Source organism: Erinaceus europaeus, chromosome 10 (assembly GCF_950295315.1).
Source record: "Erinaceus europaeus chromosome 10, mEriEur2.1, whole genome shotgun sequence".
Classification (NCBI taxonomy): Eukaryota; Metazoa; Chordata; class Mammalia; order Eulipotyphla; family Erinaceidae; genus Erinaceus; species Erinaceus europaeus.
The window spans coordinates 69,783,950-69,808,175 of NC_080171.1; the positions used below are offsets into that span (position 1 = coordinate 69,783,950).

The 24,226-nt window shown below is 41.9% G+C and overlaps 1 protein-coding gene across 2 annotated transcripts in view; it reads right to left on the reverse strand.

The window, feature by feature from the left end:
- The window catches only part of MAMDC2 (MAM domain containing 2), a 185,859-nt gene that overhangs the window by 79,562 nt on the left and 82,071 nt on the right, over positions 1-24,226 (reverse strand). For both annotated transcript variants that reach the window (XM_016191692.2, XM_060199726.1), the window contains exons 3-5: positions 17,524-17,795; positions 14,673-14,757; positions 11,366-11,503 (exon numbers count right to left, since the gene is read on the reverse strand). In XM_016191692.2, coding sequence (XP_016047178.2) covers positions 11,366-11,503; positions 14,673-14,757; positions 17,524-17,795 — 495 coding nt within the window. The remainder of the gene's footprint in view (positions 1-11,365; positions 11,504-14,672; positions 14,758-17,523; positions 17,796-24,226) is intronic.

A 24,226-nucleotide genomic window follows, 5' to 3' on the forward strand; every position in this document is an offset into this window, starting at 1 on the left:
CCTGGCACTAGGAAAAGAGCTGTGAGAGCAATTCCTGAAGTTTTATTTTCAAACAGTCTGGCTAACTAGCATTCCACCCACCTCACGCTTGGCTTGGCCAGGATGCCAATGGCATCCTCTGACTCAGCTGTTATCTCACCCCACTGGTCACATTTGTGCTCCAGTTGCCAAGGCTGTTTCCAGACCATGGTTGTCTGGACAAGCTGTTTCTGGGCTGGGGGGGGGGGGGATGATTTGGTCTGCAAAGATGTACACCAGCTGGGGATGCCCTCTGGCCTGCTGCTAGTGTGAGGAGAAAGCACCAAAACCCTACACGTCATCCATCATGCCTGCCTTCCCTGTCTAAGGATATGACACTTAGCTTCATGGTACTTCAGGGCCTGTGAAATCCTATGATCCATCAGTTTCTTCCCCAGGGATATAACCAAAGAACACAAAGGCACACGTCCAAAGAGATCTACACACACCTATGTTCACTGCAGTGCTATTTATAAAAGCCAAAATTTGGAAATAATTCAAATGTCCAACAACAGATGAGTGGTCAAGGGATTTGTGGTAGCACAGACAATGGAATACTAATTAGCTGTAAGAAATGGTGTGACTTCCTCTTTTCTTTTCTTTTCTTTTTTAAAAAGATTTTTAAATATTTATTCCCTTTTGTTGCCCTTGTTTTATTGTTGTAGTTATTGTTGTTGTTGTTATTGATGTCATTATTGTTGGATAGGACAGAGAGAAATGGAGAGAGGAGGGGAAGGCAGAGAGGGGGAGAGAAAGATAGACACTTGCAGACCTGCTTCACCACCTGTGAAGCAACTCTCCTGCAGGTGGGGAACTGGGGGCTCGAACAGGGATCCTTACATGGGTCCTTGTGCTTTGCACCACCTGCACTTAACCCGCTGTGCTACCGCCTGACTCCCGACTTCCTCTTTTCTACAAGTTGGATGGAACATAAAGGAATAATGGTAGATGAGATGAACCAAAAGGAGAAGGATGAATATCAGATGATCTCACTCATAAGTGGGATTTAAATAAAGAAAGGGGGGACCAGGGGATAGCCTCATGAGTGGTGGGTTAATGCTGCGGTGTCTCTTCTCTCCACCTCTGTCCCTCACTTTCTTAAAAAAAAATAGTCATGGGAAAGGTGGAGTCATGTGAGCAGCAATAATCCTGGTTTCAAAAACATAGGCAAATAGGCAGGAAAGAAGGAAGGGAAAGAAGAAGAAGGAGAAGGTGAAAGAGGAGGAAGAGAAGAAGGAGGAGGGGGAGGAGGAGGAGGAGAGGAAGAAGAAGAAGGAGAGAAAAGGAAAGGAAGAGAAATATTAGGGCAAAACTTTAATTAGATATGGTCTCTGGCAGCAGATTCAAGGCCTCCAAATGAGGCAGGCAGTAGGGGCGTGGTGGCTCCCTGTGGTGAAGAAAGAGGACAAGGTGGTGGAGGGTGTGGTGTGTTGGCAGCTATCGTAGGGGGAAGTAAAATTGTACACATTTGTGACAATAATGGTCTTATCAACTAACACTTCCTCAATAAAGTGATATATATATATATATATATATATATATATATATATATATATATATATATGTTAGAGTTTGGCTACAGTAGAGTTAGATTGACATTTATATACATCTTTTGGGAATGACATAAATGATTTAAGTATGACTTCTAAGTCCTAAGGTCTGCTAAGGCCAAGGACAGTGGCTGACAAGAATGTCTACTTTCTAGAAAGTGGTGATAGACCAGCAATGTAGAATAAGCTATGGGGGCAGGGGACTGCTGTGCCTCACCTGGTTAAGCACACATGTTACTATGTACAAGGAGAGGGTTCGAATCCCGGCTCCCCACCTGCAGGGAAGGGGCTTCATGAGCTGTGAAGCAAGTACTGCAGCTGTTTCTCTATCTCCTCGTCCCTTCTTAATTTCTCTCTGTCCTATTAAATAAAGAAGAAGAAGGAGAGGAGGAGTAGGTGAAGAAGAAGAGGAAGAAGAAGGAGGAGGGGGAGGGTGGGAGAGGAAGGAGGAGAAGAAGAAGAGGGATGAGGAGGAGAAAGAGAAAGAGGAGAAGAAGGAGAAGAAGGAAAAGGAGAAGAAGGAGAAGAAGGAGGAGAAGGAGGAGAAGAAGGAGAAGGAGGAGAAGGAGGAAAAGGAGAAGAAGAATAGAAGGAGAAGGAGAAGGAGAAGGAGAAGGAGAAAGAAAAATAGAATAAGATAAATCAGTGGCAGACTTGGCACTCAAACCAAATCCATCTGACTCAGCCTAGAATTCCATTCTAAAATGCAAATGACAAGGCCAGAGAGAAGTCAGAGACTGGAGACAGATTCTTTGAAGAGAACTGTTACAGGGCTGTCCTGCCTGTGCTTCTCCTTCAACCTCTCAAAAGAAGTGGCATGGAGCCTCCTTTCCCACTTTGCTCTGTGGAAAGCGAATTAAGGGAACCAATTACAGAGAGAGTAGAGAAATCACTGCCTCGTCTCATCCCTTCCCATACCCACAGACATTCCAGTGTTCTGGGGTTGCCTTGGGTGTTAAGAGGAGGGTGGTCAGATTTCCTGGGAGAAGTCGATCAGTGGTGGCTATAGTTGATACTTAACTCTTGAAGCCATAATTCAGGCAAGATGGTTATGGGATAGTGTTGTATATAGGGCAGTGTAGAGAAAAAGAATTTTGTTATGAGTGAGAGAGCTGGACTTCGAGAATTTGATAGGTTCTGAGATTTGAATTTGCTCTTAACCCAAATAGGCTCATCAGAAGGTAGCTGGGCTATAGTGGTTGCTAGAGCATTTGCTTTGAAGATTGTATGCATGTAGGTAACTCTAACTGACACAGGCTCTGTTACTATAAGTGGGGTTTCATGTGTGATCAGAGAGCACATCAACTCTGTCTGCAAAGAGCAAAGTGGACTTGGCCACTGGACTTGGCCACTTTTAACGTAAAGGACATCACATGAACAGTACATGTCACATTCATTTGTCACCTTCTCTTATCTGTTCCAACTCCTGACTATCACTTCTCCCCCAAACTTGAAGGGACCAGAACAGCATAATCAGCTGGTAGGTGAGGGTGGGGAGGAAGAGGGAGTACAGAAGGAAGAATTTGAGAAAAAAATTCAATCCTTTTCTCTACTGCCCCTCTCAGCTCTGGTCTGCAGTAAGATTTGAATTGGATGAGTTACTGGGAGTTTTAACTTTACAGCATTTAAGCCTTGAAAAGGAGATGGCTAGTTCATGTCTGAAAGTGACTGAAAATGTATGAGAAGTCACTAGGGCTGGGTGGTGGCACACGTGGTTGAGCGCCTATGTTAACAATGTGCAAGGATCTAAGTTTGAGCCTCCAGTCCCCACCTGCAGGGGGGATGCTTTGTGAGTGGTGAAACAGGGCTGCAGGTGCCTCTCTGTCTCTCTCCCTATCACCCCCTTTCCTCTCAATTTCTGGCTGCTTCTATCCAACAAATAAAGATAAGACAAAATAATTTTTTTTAAAAAAAGGTATGAGAAGTCATCCAAGGACAAAGTAAGAAAATGCAGCAGAGCTGGCACAAAGGTAATGGCAAGCGAGACTTCTGCAGAAGCAAACAGATCAGTGAAAAGAGCAAGTGAATAGAAGCTGTTGACACTGGAGCTCAATTCAAACAGAAATGAGTAGTGTCATGAGTTATAGAAAGATGATCCATTTATCTCCTGACTGTTGCTAGAAGAGGATAATTCTGACCTTACTTCAGGTCTAGAAACCTTGCTCAGCTCTTTCTAGAGTGACACCATAAGCAGATTTGACTTAAGAAAAAAATCTCAGTAAAGAAATGGATTTCCCTCATTATTTTTCCCAGCAATTTTCTTCCCCCCCCTTTTTTTCTTTCTTCTATTTTTAGCTAAGGCAAGTTGGAGATATGAATGATCTGAGCTGTCAGTAGGTTCCTTCCAGGAAGATTTTGTTTCACTTCACAAAATACTAATGAAGAAATAAACCCACATGTGATGAATCAGTATAAAAAAGCCAGATAATATTCCAGTCCCCTCAGTATTTCAAAGATGTCCTGCCACAATTCTTTATCTTTTTTTTTTCTCCAGGGTTATCGCTGGGGTTTAGTGCCTGCTCTATGAATCCACTTCTCCTGGAGGCCATTTCCCCCCATATTGTTACCCTTGTTGTTGTTGTTATTGTTGCTGTTGCTATTGCTGTTGTTGTTGGATAGAACAGAGAGAAATGGAGAGAGAAGGGGAAGATAGAGGGGGGATAGACAGACACCTTGCACTTTGCGCCATGTGCACTTAACCCACTGAGCCTGACCCATCTTTCTTTTTTCATCTGCCTTCTGTTAGCTGTGTTGATCTTTTCCTGAGCCCTATCAATTTGGATGGCCAAAGATGAAAATTTTAAGGTGTCTGTCTGTAGCAGCAGGTTGCACTCTACATAAACTCATCCCATGATTTTACGTTCATATACTGGAAACAGTTTATGCTATTGCTTTCAAGCCAAAACTAGAAAAGCAAGTGTCAGGGACAGAGGAAACTATGGACTGCATCAGAAACTCCAGAGCCCAGGTGGTGACACACCTAGTTAAGCACACATAAGTACTAAGCACAAAGACCTGGGTTCGAGCCCCTAGTCCCCAACTTCAGGGGGGATGCTTCACAAGTGTCTCTCTGTCTCTCTCCCACTCTATCTCCCCCTCCCCTCTCAATTTCTCTATCCTATCCAAGAATAAAATTTAAAAATATTTAAAAAAATAGGAAGAGTTTCATTTTGTTTCTAAAGAAAAAGAAAAGAAATGAAGAAAAAGAAACTCCAGAGCTGCTTAAGGGAGAAGGGCTATGGAGAGGGGGTGAAGGAACTCTAAGAGGACCCTGGCCTTGGTATTGTAGAAAAGAGAACAGTGAAATTAATATCTTTAAAAAGCAGGGCAACAAAAAGAAACGTGTTCTCCCCAACCCTCCCTGAGGATGAAAGGTGATACAAGTAATCATTAGATTATGACACTGGTTACGGAGATGTTTGAATCTGGAACTTTTAAATAATTTGGGAGAAGGGTCTTAGCATTTGTCCATATTTAAGCTTGTACTATTGTGACAACATCAATGATTACTGTACCTTTGATGCATTTGAGTTCCAAGATTCTCTCTATTCCTTGCACTAAGTTCTTAAAGTTTTACTTTGAACAACCTTGAAGTGATCTATAAATTAAGAAAATGTCGGGAGTCCGGCGGTGGCGCAGTGGGTTGACCGCATGTGGCGCAAAGCGCAGGGACCAGTGTAAGGATCCCGGTACGAGCCCCTGGCTCCCCACCTGCAGGGGAGTCGCTTCAGGGGCGGTGAAGCAGGTCTGCAGGTGTCTATCTTTCTCTACCCCTCTCTGTCTTCCCCTCCTCCATTTCTCTCTGTCCTATCCAACAACGAACAACATCAACAATGGCAATAATAATAGCCACAACGAGGCTACAACAACAAGGGCGACAAAAGGGGGAAAAATGGCCTCCAGAAGCGGTGGATTCATGGTGCAGGCGCCGAGCCCAGCAATAACCCTGGAGGGAAAAAAAAGAAAATGTCACCTGATTTTTTCTTTAAAAAATCCCTAGAAATTATTAATTTCTTTGCTAGTTTAAATAAATAATTTATTAATGAGAAGATGGAGAGAGATACATGCACAAAGAGGCCAGAGGAGAGCACTCTCAGCTCTGGCTTATGGTGGTGCTGGGGATTGAACCTGGGACATCAAAAGGCATGACAGTCTTTTTGCATAACCATTATGCTATCTCCCCAGCCCTGCTTTGTTAACTGAATCACAGGTCTCAAGAGATGATGACATTTTATTGCTTTTTATAATTACCAAGTTGTCTTTTTTTAAATTTCTTTATTGGGAGATTAATGTTTTACATTCCACAGTAAATACAATAGTTTGTACAACCCCCCACTAGGTCCTCTGCCATCCTTTTTGAACCTGTACTCCCCCCCCCCACCCCAGAGTCTTTTACTTTGGTGCAATACACCAACTCTACTTAGTGCTTAGTGTCTTCTCTTCTGATCTTGTTTTCAACTTTTACCTGAGAGTGAGATCATCCCATATTCCTTCTTCTGTTTCTGGCTTATTTCACTTAACATGATTTCTTCAATCTCCATCCATGATGGGGTGAAAACAGTGAAGTCACCATTTTTAATAGCTGAGTAGTATTCCATTGTGTATATATACCACAACTTGCTCAGCCACTCATCTGTTGTTGGACACCTGAGTTTGGCTATTACAAATTGTGCTGCTAAGAACATATGTGTACACAGATATTTTTGAATGGGTGTGTTCAGTTCCTTAGGATATATCCCCAGGAGAGGAATTGCAGGATCATAGGTAGGTCCACTTCTACCCTTCTGAGAGTTCTCCAGACTGTTCTCCACACAGGTTTTTCCTATTACAAATTGTGCTGCTATGAACATAGGTATACACAAATCTTTTTGGATGGGTGTGTTGGGTTCCTTAGGATATATCCCTAGGAGAGGAATTGCAGGGTCATAGGGTAGGTCCATTTCTAGTTTTCTGAGAGTTCTCCAGACTGCTCTCCACAGGGATTGGACCAATTTACATTCCCACCAGCAGTGTAGGAGGGTTCCTTTGACCCCACAGAAGTTGTCTTTTCTTTTTTATATTTATTTATTTATTTATTTTTCCTTTTGTTGCCCTTTTTTGTTGTTGTTGTTATTGTTGTTGTTATTGATGTCGTCGCTGTTAGATAGGACAGAGAGAAATGGAGAGAGGAGGAGAAGACAGAGGGGGGAGAGAAAGACAGACACCTGCAGACCTGCTTCGCCACTTGTGAAGCAACTCCCCTGCAGGTGGGGAGCCGGGGGCTCGAACCGGGATCCTTAAGCTGGTCCTTGTGCTTCGTACCACATGCGCTTAACCCACTGCACTACCACCCGACTCCCACCAAGTTGTCTTTTTAAAATACTCCTGTAGATGCCTGAGGTCTTAGAAACCAGAAATTCAATCTTGATAACCTCTATATGCCAAAGCTGAACACACACACACATATTTTTTTTCTCTCTCTCTCTCTCTTTTTCTCTCAAAATAAAAAATTTTAAGATGGAAGGGCCAGGTGGTGATGCATCTGGTAGAACACATGTTATAGTGTGCAGTGACCCTGGTTTGAGCTCACAGTCCCCACCTGCACTGGGGAAGCTTCATGAGCAGTGAAGCAGTGCTGTAGGTATCTCTCCTTCTCTCTCTCTCTCTCTCCCTCTCCCTCTCCCTCTCCCTCTCCCTCTCCCTCTCCCTCTCTAACTTCCCCATCCCCTCTCAATTTCTCTCTATCTCTATCCAAAATAAACCAATATTAAAAAAAATTTTCTAAGGTAAGTGGTCCTATATGTATCTAGAGAAGTGGTTTCTTTGGTCCTTTCTTTCTACTTAAATTTTTTTTGTTTTATTTTTTATTATTTCTTAATATTTAATAGGACAGACAGATTGAAAGGGAAGTGGAAATAGGAAGAAAGTCACTTGTGAAGCTTCCCTTCTGCAGGTGGGGACCAGGGGCTTGAACCTAGGTCTGTGCACATGGTAATGATTGTGCTCAACCAAGTGCACTATCACCCAGCCCCTCTTGTTCTACATTTCATTTATCTACTGAGATTAAATTAAATACATTGCTGCAATTTATATCTCTTCCCTACTCAGCAACCTCCAACGGCCTCCCATCATCAGTAGAATAAAGATGAAAATGTCTTGTGCAGCACTCAGCACCTTTCCAATTTTTTTTTTTCCCTCCAGGGTTACTGCTGGGGTTTGGTGCCTGCACTATGAATCCACTGCTCCTGCAGGCCATTTTTTCCCATTTTGTTGCCCTTGTTGTCGTTATTATTGCTATTGTTGTTGTTTTTGTTGGATAGGACAGAAAGAAATCCAGAGGGGAGGGGGAGACAGAGAGAAAGATAGACACCTGCAGACCTGCTTCACCACCTGTGAAGCGACCCCCTTGCAGGTGGGGAGCCAGGGGCTCAAACTGGGATCCTATGCCAGTTCTTGAACTTTGCACCATATATGCTTAACCCACTGTGCTACCGCCTGGCCCCCAGAACCTTTCCAAATTTGTCCCCACATGGGCTCCTAGTGACATGTCTCTCTTGGCTGTGCCCTTTAATTGCCAACATGCATCATTGCTACTATTCTTCCTTATTTCTGCCTGTAAAGAGAAAAGCCACCATTTAAATATAGCTGGCTTTTAAAAAATCCGTGTCTTCTATAATGTTCAAGTAGTGCATGATTCCTTTATCCCTAAATACCATCCAGCATTTTTCTTTGGTGGGGGCATGGCATGGGAAGACCTCACTTAAAACACCTGACATGTTATCTTGTATTAAGGTCATTTGTGTTGGATGCATTTTTCCCTTTCTTGAATGTATGCTCCATGAAACTGGACAAAAATCATAGGGACTTGTCATTTTAACCACCATTTTCTAATAACATTGAAACCACAGTCAAATAAATGAAAGCATGAGGCCCAAAGTTTACTTTGTCTTCAACTTTTAAATGCCCGGAGATACCTTGTTATGTACAGGTCCTTTTAAACAATTTGTAGTAGTCTGAACATGTTAAAAGTGAAAAGAAATACAGGGGCCAGGCAGTGGTACACTCAGTTGAGTGTACACATTACAGTGCAGAAGGACTCCAGTTCAAGTCCTTGATCCGCACCTGCAGGGGAGAAGTTTCATGAGAGGTGAAGCAGGGCTGCATCTCTCTTTCTCTCTCCTTCTCTATTTCCTCCTCCCCTCACCATTTCTGTGTCTATCCAAAATGCATTAAAATTATTAAAAGACCTAATTTCTCAAAAAAGAGTATAAATGTTTCAAAGTAGACACTGATTGTTGGGTCTGACCTGGAGATGTGTTTTATTGCCACATGCAGTACCTCAACCCCCTGCCTGGATTGGGATAGTGAGATAATCACTATCAACAACAACAACTGAGGGGCATTTCATATAATGTCTGCCTGCTTTCTGCCATTGACCCAATCTACTTAGGAAATTGAATCTGATGCTGGATATAAAGGAGACAGAATAAGAGCAAGAGAACAATAATGCTGTTATGAAGACTGTCCAGAACCAAGAAAAGTAGAAGATTAGGCCCTTCAAAGAATTAGAGATGTGTATAATAATATTCACAAGGAGGCTGGGTGGTGGTATTGAGGATCCACATTCCAACCCCAGGTCTCCTGCAGGAGGGATGTTTCAGGAGTGGTAGAGTAGTCTACAGGTGTCTTGTTTGATTTTTCCTTCTATTTGTCTCTAATAGAAAGAAAAAAAAGGTAGACAAAGTAGCCACCAGGAGTGGTGCTGTCACTGTGCAGACACCAAGCCCCAGTGTCTTTTTTTTTCTAATTGTCACCAGGGTTAGCGCTGGGGCTCAGTGCCTGCACTATGAATCCGCTGCTCTTGGTGGCCTTTTTTCCCCTTCCTCCCTTCCTACCTTCCTTTTTTCCTCCCTTCCTTCCTTCCTTCTTTCCTTCCTTCCTTCCTTCCTTCCTTCCTTCTTTTCCTTTCTGTCTTTCTTTTTTTCCTGTTTTGTTTTGATAGGACAGAGAGACATTGAAAGGGGAGGGGAATATAGACAGGGATAGAAAAAAAGACACCTGTAGACCTGCTTCACCATTTATGAAGTATCCCCCCTGCAGGTAAGGCTTGGGGCCTCAAACCTGGGTCCTTGCATATGATAATGTGTGCACTTAATTGGGTGCACCAGGAAGCACCATTTTTAAAATGTTAAATTGTTTATTGAATTTAGATCTCCAACTCCAGTATCACTTTGAGGAAATTATGATTTATTTTATTTTATTTATTTATTCCCTTTTGTTGTCCTTATTGTTTTATTGCTGTAGTTATTATTGTTGTTGTCATTGTTGGATAGGACAGAGAGAAATGGAGAGAGGAGGGGAAGACAGAGAGGAGGAGAGGAAGAAAGACACCTGCAGACCTGCTTCACCGCCTGTGAAGCGACTCCCCTGCAGGTGGGGAGCCGGGGTTCGAACCGGGATCCTTATGCCGGTCCTTGTGCTTTGCGCCACCTGCGCTTAACCTGCTGCGCTACAGCCCGACTCCCCAAAATTATGATTTTAAAAAATATTTTATTTACATATTTTCCTTTTTTGTTACCCTTGTTGTTTTTACTATTGTTGTGGTTGTTGTTGTTATTGATGTTATTGTTGTCAGATAGGACAGAAATGGAAAAAGGAGGGGAAGACAGAGAGGGTGAGAGAAAGGCAGACACCTGCAGACCTCTTTTACCGCTTGTAAAGCGAACCTCCTGTAGGTGGGGAGCCGGGGGCTCGAACCGGGATCTTTACAATGGCTTGAGTTTCATGCCATGTGTACTACACCTGCTGCGCTACAGCCCACCTCCCAAGGAAATTATGATTTACAGGACTTTTGTGATCACAAATTTCCACATTTTCCCAAGATAGGCATCAGCACATTTCACCCTCAGCCTAACTTTTTTTCTTTTTTACTCTATCTTAGGGACTTAGGTCCCCAGCCTACCTTAATAACCTGCTTAACCTGCTCTCCCCTTTTTGAGTCCCCAAATTTGCTTCCACTGATCAGAGGCACACTTTAATCAATACCCATTTATAAGGACTGAGAAGACCACTTCAGTATTTACAAAGCAAAGTCTCAAAAAGAACAAGTTACTGTTTTAAACAATCGAAATTCATATTCTGGCTCTGGATGAAAAAACCTCTCACTAGAACCTTCTTACAGGTCAGTAAGACCTTGCCATTGCAGACTTGTAACTGTGGGGATACTTTATGAAGTCTATGAGGGTCCAGATAAAAGGCATCACTCACGAAGAAGTAAGCTCTATGGCCTTGATTCCCTTCTCTGTGAGAACTCCCTAACCTCTTCACTGGTCTTTACCTCACTGATAGCTGTTTCCTCTACAGAAAACCAACCCCCACAGCCACTAGGGGGCCCTGTTGCACCCCACATCCAGGATTCAGGCCCCTGGATATGGACTCAATTCACCACCTGTGAATTTCTTCAGGACAAGCTCCTTCTCAATCCATCTATTTTCAGAGGAAAGTAACCTAGGATTGTTCCAGCCTTATCTTTAGAAACAAGAACTAGGGGTGGAGCCACAGATAGAAAATGAAACATAAAATGAAAACAGTTTGCAAAGCAGGTGCAGTCTAAGAGCTCATGCCCAGTTTATGTCCATTTCATGGTTTATTCAACTGTATTCTTCCACCAGGCCATGCAGTCCCTAACCTTTGTTCTCCTCCCTTCACTGTTGATAGAATCACAACTAGGTCCATTTAGGAGGCAAGACAGATGGCAGAAACCACTATCCCAGGAAAAGAACACCACTAATTCTACCCCCATCTTCCCATCAGCTTACCCAGCTCACTCTTGAAGGTGTGATCATGAGGGAGAATGGAATGTGAATTCCGAATATTTCCTCCTCCAACAAACCAGTTCACATTGGGGTTCCAGCGATTCACGAAACCACAGAGATGATTTTCCTCAAAATCACATTCTGATAAAAGAGGGGAAAAGCACTTTATGGAGACTTAACATACCCCACCTGCCACAGAGTTTGCTCTGAGATATTCAGATAAGTTTATCATGCCCTTTGCCTAGTGTGTGTGTGTGTGTGTGTGTGTGTGTGTGTGTGTGTGTGTGTGTGTGTATTAACAGGACTTCTGAGCAATATGGGTCAAGAGCAAGAGATTCTGTAATGAGTGAAGATTGTAATTCATTGTTGCACTTTTTTTTTAAATTTGGGTCCTATCACTAGCAAGCTATATGGTGATGGTCTCTCTTAGCCTCTATTTCATTTGTGTGTGTGTGGGGGGGGTTGTGGGGATGGTCTCAGCTCTTAGGGCTGTTGTAAATGTGAACAGCTTCTTACAGAGCCAGGCACATGGCTAGTGCTTGGTTATATCAACCATCTCTGTTCCAAAGCACTCTTTAGGGTTCTGTTCTTAGCTCCAGGGATTTTACCCAACTTCCTCCTGGCAACCCATTACTTCTCTCTCTTGATGGCAGACAAGATACCCAGAGCTTAGAGCTATGTTTACTAAAGGTGAAAAGCCACTGCTTTAAAGAAAAAAAAACAAAGAAAAAGAAAGAGCCCAATCAGTAAAGGCAGGGCAGGCATATCCTAGGTTCTGGATGCTTCTGCAGCTGCTGAGTAAACAGAAGACACAAAGGCCCCTCCTCCCAGTGACATGGACATGATGGCACTGATTAATTACAGACTCTGGATGGGAATGAAAATCTCCTAAATCAGTGCCTCTGTTGGCCCTCATAGTCATGCAAGTAATAAATCGGAATTGTGATGTTGCTGGCTGTCTCTCATGGGTGCCTCCACCCCCACCCCCACCCCCACCCCCACCCTGCTACCCTTGTCCCGTCCAGTCCCCCAGGTGGACCTGTGTAGACTGTCTCAATGGCAACCCTGCCTCTGAGCCTCCTGATGGATTTGAACTGAGAGAACAAGGTTGGGGTACTTGCTCCTCCAGCTTAATCCCTGCTGTGTCACTATGGGTTGGCTGTGTCCCTATTAGAGGACACAGCTCCTGTAGAGCAGCTTTCACTGTCCCAGGTTCTGGGAACCTCTCGTGTCTTGTCCCTCTAGACCAGGAGGTAAAACTGGCTGACAAGTTATCACTGTTTGCAGTCGGATAGTATCTCGCTCACTATCCACGGCTGAATTCTTTGATCTATCCTATCTCTCTATCTTAAAGAAACAAAACAAAACAGTTTTACTCTTATACCTTCTCTTTAAAAAAATATTTAATTTGGGGGCAGGGCACTGGCACACGGGTTAAGTGCACACAGTACGAAGCACAAGGACCTGCACAAGGATCCCAGCCCCCGGCTCCCCAACTGCAGGGGGTTGCTTCACATACTGGGTGCATCTGACTTCAGTCTGAAGTTGGTCTCAGTTCTGTGTTGATGCTGCTTGGGTGTCTAAAGCTAGGCTCAAGGAAGGGAGTGAGGGACTAAAATCACCACTGTTTTCAGAAGTGGTTACGCTCTCCATCTGCTTTTGTCCCCACTTGCATTAGAGACATCATTGTGAGGTCAAATCAGAAGGGAGACACAAGAATTCAGAGGCATTTTTTCCCCCTCCAGAATTATTTTAGACTATTTTCTGTTCGTCTCCATAGCTGCTCAGCGTCCAAGTACTGTCGGTGCTAAAAAACTTCTCTAACTGACCACGTAATTCCCACACTGCTGTCAACCCTAAAGTTAGGTTCTTATCATGTCCCCACTGTCAGGTCTCAGTCAACTCCTAGGGGTGCTCTATCACTTGTGTATTTTCCTGTCTCCAGCTCACTTTCTATGTGGCAACCAGGTTACCATCTGAACATACAGCTGCACATCCCTCCCCTGAAAACTGAAACTCTGTGTGTGTGTGTGTGTGTGTGTGTGTGTGTGTGTGTGTGTGTGTGTGTATGTGTGTATCTGTGGTGGCCAGGGCTTCTTGATATAGATTCCACTGTTCCCAGGTTGATTAATAAATCATTTTCATTCATTTCCTTTGAGATGGAGAGAGCATATGTGGGGTAGGGGTATAGCATAATGATTATGCAAAGAGACTTTCATGCCTGAGTCTCTCATTCCAGGTTCAATCCCCCACACTGCCATAAGCCAGAGCTGAGCAGCGCTCTGGTAAAAACCAAAACCAAAAAAAAAAAAAAAAAAAAACTATAAGGGAGAGAGAGAGCGAGAAAATAGGAATATGTGGAGCTTCCCCCTAGTGCTCCAACACTCCTGTGTGATACCAGGGCTCAAGCCTGGGCCTCCTTTAAGGGAGTACTCTACCAGATCAGGCAATCTCCCCACACCCCTGATAACTGTCTTTTCCTGTCTTCTTGGCTCCACAGACTGGGTTCAGACTCATGTAACAGACAAACCCCCCCCCCCCCAGCAGTTCACATTCACACATCAAACAACCCACCAGTCTCTTGCCTTTGCCTGAACATACCCTGTGTTTCCTCCCCACTGGGATCATCCCTTCCTACACTGCACCCACACTTGAGTAGACTCCTCTTCTTTCTGAAACTCCCACTTCTGTGCATCTCTTGAATTCCATTCCATCTGATTTCCACTGCTCCCCACATCTCCATGGCTTAGCCTTCTACAGCACCATTTATCACACACTGCAATTGCTTTCCAATGGCAGACAAGCAGCAGGTGACCACAGGACATAGACTGTGTCTTCTTCTTTTTATGTTCTTCAGAAGCTGGCATGCAAGACACATCCAGCTAACTCTGTTCACGTGGAAACTAAGTGATGACTGGTTGGCAAGGGTAATGGTATATGCACGAGATCAGAAAAGTGGGAAGAGGAGTAACACAGTGCTTGCTTTACTAGAAATGCTACAGAAAGCTGAATTTACAGCAAACTGGAAATTGTTTTTATTAGAACATGTTGAGGGTAAGGCAATGATGCAGGTTATAATGGCTGCATCTGCTTTTCTTTCATTAATACAGCTAATGAGCCTTCCCGTGCTGAGGAGGAAGTAAGAAACAACACAGGACATTTAAGTGAGCCCAGCAAAGAATTTAAATGACTACACATTATGCAGTCTATGCTATGCAATACTTTGCTGTAAGGCTAGATTTACTCCCCTCTGGCAGCAGCTGTTTTTAGAAAAAGATTCACGTTGCTGAGGGAAATGAAACCCACTTACCAATACAGTAGTCAGCTGTCATCTTGATTTCAAAGAGGGCGATGCTGGTTGTGGCTCCTTGTCCTAGCACACCCTCTATTAAAATCTGCACAACACACAGGGAGAAGGGAATTAGACTTCGGACACCATGTTTCCTTGGTTCAGTGTTGTAGCTGCTAGTAGCTCTAGTATTTTCGGTGTTGTGAAGCAATTCAAGACAAAAAAAGACTGTCCTGGTTAATTGCTATTTGATACTAAGCTCATGGATTATACTAAATACTAGACTCATGGATTCTACTATATACTAAATTTGTATTGGATACTAAATCTATGGGGGGCTTTATTAATAGTGTGTGTGTGTGTACACAACAATACTGTTGGGTGGTGGGAATTGTGTGGAGTTGTATCCCTCCTACCTTATGTTTTTGTTCATTAATCCTTTCTTAAATAAAAAATTTAAAAAAAAGAAAAAATAATAAAAAATAAAATTAAATTTAAAAAAACACAACAATACTGTATGTATGCTAAGAATTTTGCAGGTGAGTAAGGCAATTTGGAGGTGAGAAGTTCAGAGTCAGCTCTCTCACTGTTGCCCCATCTATGGCAGTTTCCCAGGGCTGTGAGACTAAGTGACCACAGATGAAGAGGAGAGCTTGTGTCTCTGGGGAAACCCACCCCGAGAAAGGCCTGACACCAAGGGCAGAGTCATCAAGGAAGGAGACTTCCTTGGAAGAGGGAGTGGTAATTCCCATGAGACTAGTGGGGGAGATCTCTTCATAAGATGTAAATCAATGTGTAACTTCTCTATAGATGAAATGTTGGCACAAAGACAGATAGGTGCATGACAGTTCATGTGGGTGTTTTCATGTACTGTCTTAAGTCATGTTTGGTCCTGTTACCAAAAGTAACTATTTCTCCCTATGTGATTTTAGCCCAACATTTCACAGCTAGGTCAGATTGTTGATTTAGGGTGTGGCATTCTACCTGAAAGACACTGTGAAGCAAGGAGCAAGATCCAAAAGTTCCTTCCCTCAACCACCATATGGCGTGGTCAGAGGGATTGTAAGGAGATAGCAGGTGTAGGAGATCACAGTATTTCAAAGGTGTCTGAAGATGAGAAATTTTTTAGAAAGGGGTCTAGAGATGAAAATAGTGTTCATGAAGACTTCACTGAGTCCCTCAAGACAGACTCACTAAATATCACACTCCCTGGCAAAGCCAGCTCTGATTCTGCCTTCCTTTCCTACTCCAACCCATGGCACTTTACCTCACAGTATTTGCTTTTTTTTTTTTCTTTTCTTAAACACTTCCTCTGGGAAAAGAACTTCCACCTTTGAAAAGGGATCAGAGCTTATGTATCTTTCCTCTTTCAAAATATTTTAATTTTTCACTTTGTTATAGCTAGTGTTTTGCTCACAATTTATAGCAAGCAATTCAGAAGATAATAAACACATACTACACACAACTTTGAGTTATGAGAGTAGGGAGACAGCATTAATGGTTATGCAGAAGACTCTCATACCTGAGTTTCCAAGGTCCCAGGTTCAGTCTCTGGTATAACCTTAAGCCAGAGTTAAAATAAAATAAAAAATAAAAATAAACAGGGCTGGCAAAATAGCTCACTCAGGTAGTGTGCTCCTTTGCCATGTACATGACTGAGGTTCAAGCTCAGTCCTCACTGAATTCAAGAAAGCTTGAATTGAATTGGTCCCTTTTATCCTCCCCCCCCCCAGGAAAAAGAATTATGAAACAGAATTGGAAGTGAGATCACATATTAATATCTGTTAGAAAACAAATTCACACAGTCTAAGAGGTGTCACAGTGAATGAAGCACTGGTTCACAAGCAGGTCTTCAATTTGATCCCTGGCATACTGTATGTCAAAGCGATGCTCTGGTTCTCTCTCTAGTCTCTCTCTCTCTCTGATCAACCAATAAATAAATACTTATTTTATTATTTTAGAACATTTTTCCTTTATTGGGGGATTAACAGTTGACAGTAAAACACAGTAATTGGTGCATGTGTAACATTTCTTAGTATTCCATATAACAATCTAACTGCTGCCCACCCCCACCTAGATCTTCCTCCACCATCATGCTCCGGGACCTGAACACTACCACCCCCATCCCAACCCCAGTCCTTCACTTTGGTGCAATACTCCAAATCCTTTGCAAGTTCTGCTTTATGTTTGCCTTTCTGTTCTTATTTATCAACTTCTGTCTATGAGTGGGATCATCCCATATTCATCCTTCTCTTTCTGGATTATCTAACATTATTCCTTCAAGCTCCATCCAAGATGAAAAGAAGACAAATTTTCATTGAAGAGGTTGCTTTATGTTTCATTTAGGTTCTTATGAAAATCACATTTATAGAGATAAGAAAATTGTGAAGAAATAAATTACTGAAAGAAATAAAGTAGTGGGAGTCAGGCGGTAGCACAGCGGATTAAGCGCACGTGGCGCAAAGCGCAAGGACCTGTGGAAGGATCCCGGTTGGAGCCCCCGGCTCCCCACCTGCAGGGGAGTCGCTTCACAGGCGGTGAAACAGGTCTGTAGGTGTCTATGTTTCTCTCCACTTCTCTGTCTTTCCCTCCTCTCTCCATTTGTCTCTATCCTATCCAACAACAATGACATCAGTAACAACAATAATAATAACCACAACAATAAAACAACAAGGACAACAAAAGGGAATAAATAAATAAGTACAAAAAAAATTAAAAAAGAAATAAAGTAGTAATTTACATAACTAATATTCTTTCATGGAGCCCTAACACAGGAGATAACTGACTTCAGTTGCAGATGTTTTCATAACATCTGAAAATAGCATATAAGTTCCCTTGTAAACCCTACACCTTCCTCCCAAATCCAACCTACCTTGAATTTCTTAGGACTGCTTTGCAAATCCAGGCTGGTTATGAGCCAGCTGTCTGAAGTTTCCTTAGTTGACCAAAGCAAACGATCAAAGCTTTCATCTTCAAATCTCACATAGAGGTTGAGCTGGCTAGGATTTGATGGAGACCCCTCAGAAGTAGTTATCTGGTAGACCAATCGAAGGCAGCTCCATTCCTCAGCCTGTAAGTCAGAACTTACCAGCACGGCTTTCTCCCCCTGCTTGGCAAAGGAGGTGTCTACATAAATATAATGGCCTGGAAGGAGAAAGAAATACAGGAAGGGAGGTTAACGTTGTGATTGCAATGCAGGAAAATATGAAACTTGTGATCCAGTCAGTCTGAGGGCATTTGTATTCTGCAAATACATTTTGTTGGCCCACTGAATATTGCCTGAACAATAGGACTCTGCTTTCTTGTGAAAAATGAGAAAGTACAGCAATATTGAGAGCATTTTTGCATGATATATGACAACCACCTGGAGGTGACTAATGTTGCCTCTTAGGAAAGTGGTCCATGACTTCACTGTGTAATAATCCCTATTACATCCTATTATATCCTGGCACTGAAGCCAAGTAACTGTTCCTTAGCGTTGTCTGATATCAGATCCATTTATCACATTGTATCCATGTCCTTAGTCTTCATAGATACGTGAGCTTAGGAACCCAGTATAAGGGGCTTTTGGAATCTGTAGGAGCAGATAAATAGGTGACACATTCAATACTGGCATTGGAATACTTTCGTGGATTCAAACTTCTCCTTCCCTCATTTCCTTCATATCTGATGACTCAGTTTATACTAACTTACACTATTACAGGAGATTCAGTAGATTTGGTTACCTGAAGTCTTTAGACATAGGCAAAAGAAAAAAAAAGGGAGTCGGGCTGTAGTGCAGCGGGTTAAGCGCAGGTGGCGCTAAGCACAAGGACCTGCATAAGGATCCTGGTTCAAGCCCTGGCTCCCCACCTGCAGGGGTGTTGCTTCACAAGCGGTGAAACAGATCTGCAGGTGTCTTTCTCTCCCTCTCTCTGTCTTCCCCCTCCCCTCTCCATTTCTCTCTGTCCTATCCAACAACGACAACAATAACAACTACAACAATAAAACAACAAGGGCAACAAAAGGGAATAAATAAATAAAATAAATAAAATTTCAAAAAAAAGAATTAAAAAAAAAAGAAAAAAAAGAGCCTTCTAAACTACTTTTAAAAATTTAGGAATAAGGTTCTTCTCCTCTGGAATTGTCCCTATATTATCTCATAGACATCTCATGGTAACTGCAGGAGAAAGCATGTGCATGAAAAAGCAGTGGAGTTTGGCAATCATTCCTTCTCTTCCCTCCTTCTCTTCCTTTCTCACTTCCCCTTCTTCCCTTCTCTTCTGTCTTCTTCCTCTTTCCCCCAAATCCCTCCACTTACCTTTTCCTTATTTCTTTCTATTATCTCCCCTTCTTCCCCGGCCCCTTTATTCTCCTAGTTCTAACAAGTGGTATTCAGCTTTCTATACTGAAATGCACAATGACATTTTTATAGAGTGAAAAAAAGGACTAGAACCAAGAACTCTAACTTGAATCTTCTGAATCTCACTCTGGTCATCAGCTTCTTATAGAAGTAGCCATGGTTCTTGGAGACCTACTTCCTTTCTTGCCTGCAGACTCTCATGTTCAGAGGTCCCCATATATGGCTGGGATCTAACCTGCTAGTTTCCATCTCTGAGCAGCCCCCCAACAATGAACTCTTACTATTCTTGCATTCTTGAGTCCCCAACAATGAACTCTTACTATTGACAGAGATGCCCTGAAGTGGCCCTTTGCTTCTTCTTTTTTTTAAATTGATTTAATAGTGATTGACAAAATTGTAGGATAAGAGGGGTACAATTCCATATAATTTCCACCACCAGAGTTCCATATCCCATCCCCTCCATTGGAAGCTTTTTTAAAAATATATATTTATTTATTTTCCCTTTTGTTGCCCTTGTTTTTTTATTGCTGTTGTAGTTATTATTGTTGTTATTGATGTTACTGTTGTTAGATAGGACAGAGAGAAATGGAGAGAGGAGGGGAATACACAGAGGAGAGGAAAAGATAGACACCTGCAGACCTACTTCATCGCTTGTGAAGTTACTCCCCTGCAGGTGGGGAGCCGGGGGTTCGAACTGGGATCCTTACACTGGTCCTTGCACTTTGCGCCACATGCGCTTAACTCGCTGTGCTATCGCCTGAATTCCTTTTTTTTTTTTTTTTTAGTTTCCCCAGCCTGTTTCTATCTTTCCCTAGTGGGGCAGGATTCTGAAGAGGTGAGGTTTCAGGACACATTGGTGAGGTCATCTGCCCAGGAAAGTCAGGTTGGTGTCATGGTAGCAACTGCAACTGGGTAGCTGAAAAGTTTTAAGATATAAAGCAGAAAAATTTAATAATCAGGAACCTAAAGGTAAGCATATAGCTGATGAGATTTGGGGTCTCTATCCTGGAAAAAGCTAGGAAGTCTATTTTAGCTATATTCCAAGGGGGCTATACCTTTACCAATTTTGATTCTTCACCTCTTCCTCCCTCTCATGCTGCCCCAAGTGACAACCCCAGCCAGGAACCTTGTCTCCATGGTGAGAACCAAAGAGGCAGGAGCAGCTGAGCTGATGACCATCTTCACAAGAAGGGTATAGTTGGCATTATGTTCAGGGAGTCTCAATTGCCTATGAAAGATTTCACAATCTACTTCCAGCTGGCAGTCTTTTTAACATAGCAACTTCACACTAGGTATAAACAGCAACAGCTTCTGGATGACAACCCAGACACACTATGTAGAGAAATCTAGCTCTGGTAGTAATCACCACCAACACTATTAAGTCTTATGCACAGCTAACACTCGTCACCACTCAGGAGCTGTTCTAAAGAAGTGCTCACATAGACTAACAGTGCTGTCTACAGGGGTTTTGAAGTTCTAAACTAGAGCTCTTGATCACAATCCTCTTTCATTTTGGATAAAAGTGCTGTTTTACTTTGACATGAGGAAATATATGAGTGCTGTCTTCCCTTTCCTCCTCTTGACTTCTGCCCCAAAGGCAGGGGGCTCTGAAAAACTTGGCACTGGGGTAGGATGAGGGTGAGGGCTGGGTCTTGAGACCACTTCAAATTGTTTCTGAGGAATAGGAAGGTTGGCATTGCATTGTCAGAGAAATTGTGAAGTATTTTTCCATGTTTCTACACAAAAATATGTCATGACTTTTTTGGCAACCCAATACATGGGGTATGAAAAAGAAAAGAGATGAGGTCAATGAACATGTTATAGTTGTTCAAGGACCTAGGTTTAAGCTTCCAGTCTCTATCTACAAGGGGGAAGCTTCATGAGCATTGGAACAAAGCTGCAGATGTTTCTCTTCCTCTCTCTCTATCGCTGTCTTCTTTGTTGATTTCTCTCAGACTCCATCCAATAAATAGTAAATAAAATTAAATACATTTTAAAAGGAAAAGAAAGAAGAGAGACAAAGAAAGTCCTCACTGTGTATTATGGAGTCTCACACCCCAAACTGATTTTGCCATAAAGAAAATTCTCTCTGGGAAAATTATTTGACTTCTCTATTTTTCCAAGTTTTCCCTCCTTCTTTCCCCTATTCTAGAAGGGAACAGTTTACAGAAGGGGTTCTCTAACTTGAGACCAGAATGACCTGGAGGGATTGTTGAAAGAAACATCATTGCCTGGGAACTCCTCCTAGAGTCCATCTAAGAGGTCTAGGGTGATGCTGAGTTCTAATAAACTGTATTTCTAAGAAGTTCCAGATCATGCTGATGCTGGAACCATAATTGAGAGTGGGTGACTTCAGTATCTGGCAAGAACAGTACAAGAATCAGAACTCTTCAAGATACCTCTTACCAAAGAAAACAGGATAACTTACTGGTTTCTGTTTAAAGCTAAAACTCAAGCTTTTAACTAAATTATGCTACAGTAGAACCACAAAGCCCATCTATTGGTGATTATCTTGTTCTCAGTAAATAACATGAAACATTCATATGAGATAATCTCATATGATACCTGATTTCACTTTGCTTATTGTTATTATGATTTTTTTTTATATTCGAGCTCTGCTCAAATCTGGTTTAAGGTGGCGGATTGTAATGAAACTTGGCCCTTGGAGCCGCAGGCATGAAAATCTTTTTCATAACCATTCAACTATCTCCGTGGCCTTTATAGCTGATCTTATTACAAGCATACACTAATACTCTCCTGTTACTTTTGAGAGCATACATTATATAGAACACATTACTAAAAAAATCTCATTATCTATACAGTATGAAACTTGGTGCTACTTACTGAGTAACCTTGGACATCATAGTTATACATGTTGGATATCTAAAAATATTGAGCTTTTGTATGCAAATTACAAATAAAAACAATTTTAGCGCATGCTGTGTATATCTATTAGCAACATTACCAGAGACATATACACCAAAATTATTTTGGCACCAATTCAGCTTCTGTTTGTTTGTATTTTTTTTTTTTTTGGCAAGTTCATGTAAATCAGATCTCTAGATTTGACATATGAGTGAGACCATCACATAGTTGTTTTTCATCTGTTTACTTATTTCGCTTAGCATAATCACCTCCAGTACCAACCATTTCATCCCAAAAGATACAATATGATCCTTTTCTAAAAATTTATTTTAGATTTTTAATCTTTTTTATTTCTTTATTGGGGTATTAATATTTTACAGTCCACAGTGAGTACAATAGTGTGTACATGCATAACATTTCTCAGTTTTCCACATAACAATACAACCCCCACTAGGTCCTCTGCCATCCTGTTCCAGGATTTGAACTCCCCCACCCCTGCCTACCCCAGATTTTACTTTGGTGCAATACACCAACTCCAGTCCAAGTTCTGTTTAGTGTTTTCACTTCTGGTCTTGTTTTTCAACCTCTGCCTGTGAGTGAGATCATCCCATATTCCTTCTTCTGTTTTTGACTTATTTCACTTAACATGATTTCTTCAAGCTCTATCCAAGATGGGCTGAAAATGGTGAAATCACCATTTTTGCTAGCTGAGCAGTATTCTATTGTGTGTACATACCATAACCTGCTCAGTTACTCATCTGCTGTTGGACACCTGGGTTGCTTCTAAGTTTTGGCTATTACAAATTGTGCTGCTATGAACATAGGTATACACAAATCTTTTTGGATGAGTGTGTCTGGTTCCTTAGGATATATCTCCAGGAGAGGAGTTACAGGGTCATAGGGTAGGCCCACTTCTAGCCTTGTGAGAGTTCTCCAGACTATTCTCCAAAGGGGTTGGACCAATTTACATTCCCACCAGCAGTGCAGGAGGGTTCCTTTGACCCCACAACCTCTCTAGCATTTGTTGCTGCTACCTTATCTGTAGCATGTATGACATTCTCACAGGAGTAAAATGGTATCTCATTGTTGTCTTTATGTGCATTTCTTTGACAATCAATGACTTGGAACATTTTTTCATGTTTGTATGCCTTTTGGGTCTCTTCTGTGGTAAATATTCTGTCCATGTCCTCTCCCCATTTTTGGATGGGGTCATCTGTTTTCTTGTGGTTGAGTTTGGCAAGCTCTTTATATATTTTGGCTATTAGCCTCTTGTCTGATGTATGGCATGTAAAGATCTTCTTCCATTCTGTGAAGGGTCTCTTGGCTTGGGTATTGCTTTCTTTTGCTGTGTAGAAGCTTTTTAATTTGATAGTCCCATAGGTTTATACTTGCCTTAGTCGTCTTTGTAATCGGATTTGTTTCACTGAAGATGTCTTCAAAATTTACACAGAAAAGAGTTCTAACAGTATTTTCCTCTAAGTATCTGATAGTTTGTGGTCTAACATCCAAGTCCTTGATCCACTTGGAATTTACTTTTGTGTTTGGTGAAATATAGTGGTTCAGTTTCATTCTTCTGCATGTTTCAACCCATTTTTTCCAATATTATTTGTTAAAGAGACTCTCTGCTTTCCCCATTTAATTTAGTCTGGGCACCTTTGTCAAAGATTAGATGTCCATAGGTGTGGGGGCTTACTACTGGGCTCTCAATTCTATTCCACAGGTTAGTATGTCTATTCATGTTCTAGTACCAAGCAGTTTTGATGACAATGGCCCTGTAATACAACTTGAGATTTGGGAGTGTGATGCCTCCAGTTCTGTTCTTTCTTCTCAAGATTGTTTTGTCAATTCTAGGTCTTTTTTGGTTCCAGATAAACATTTGTAGCATTTGTTCTATTCTCCTAAAAATGTGGTTGGGATCTTGATGGAGATACATTAATTAAATTTGTGTATGGCTCTGGGTAGTATATTCACTTTAATGATGTTAATTCTTCCAACCCATGAATAGCATCCTTTTGGACTGCAGAGTGGTATTCCATGAAATATATATATATCTCAATACCTCTTTACCCAATCATCTGATGATGGGAATTTAAGCTGCTTCCACTCTTTGACTACTGTGAATAATACAGCTATGAACATAGCTGTTGTTATTGTGTTCCTGATTCTATTCTAATACTGATCATTTCATTAAAGAGTGTGATTCCTTTGCTTCTTTTTATATGGGACTCCTCTCAGTAATTCTTGTAAGACAGGGTTGGTAGTGGCAAATTCCTTCAGTTTCTGAATGTTTGAAATGATCTTTATTTCTTCCTCATATTTGGAGTATAATTTAGCAGGATACAGAGTTCATGGCTGAAAATTCTCATCT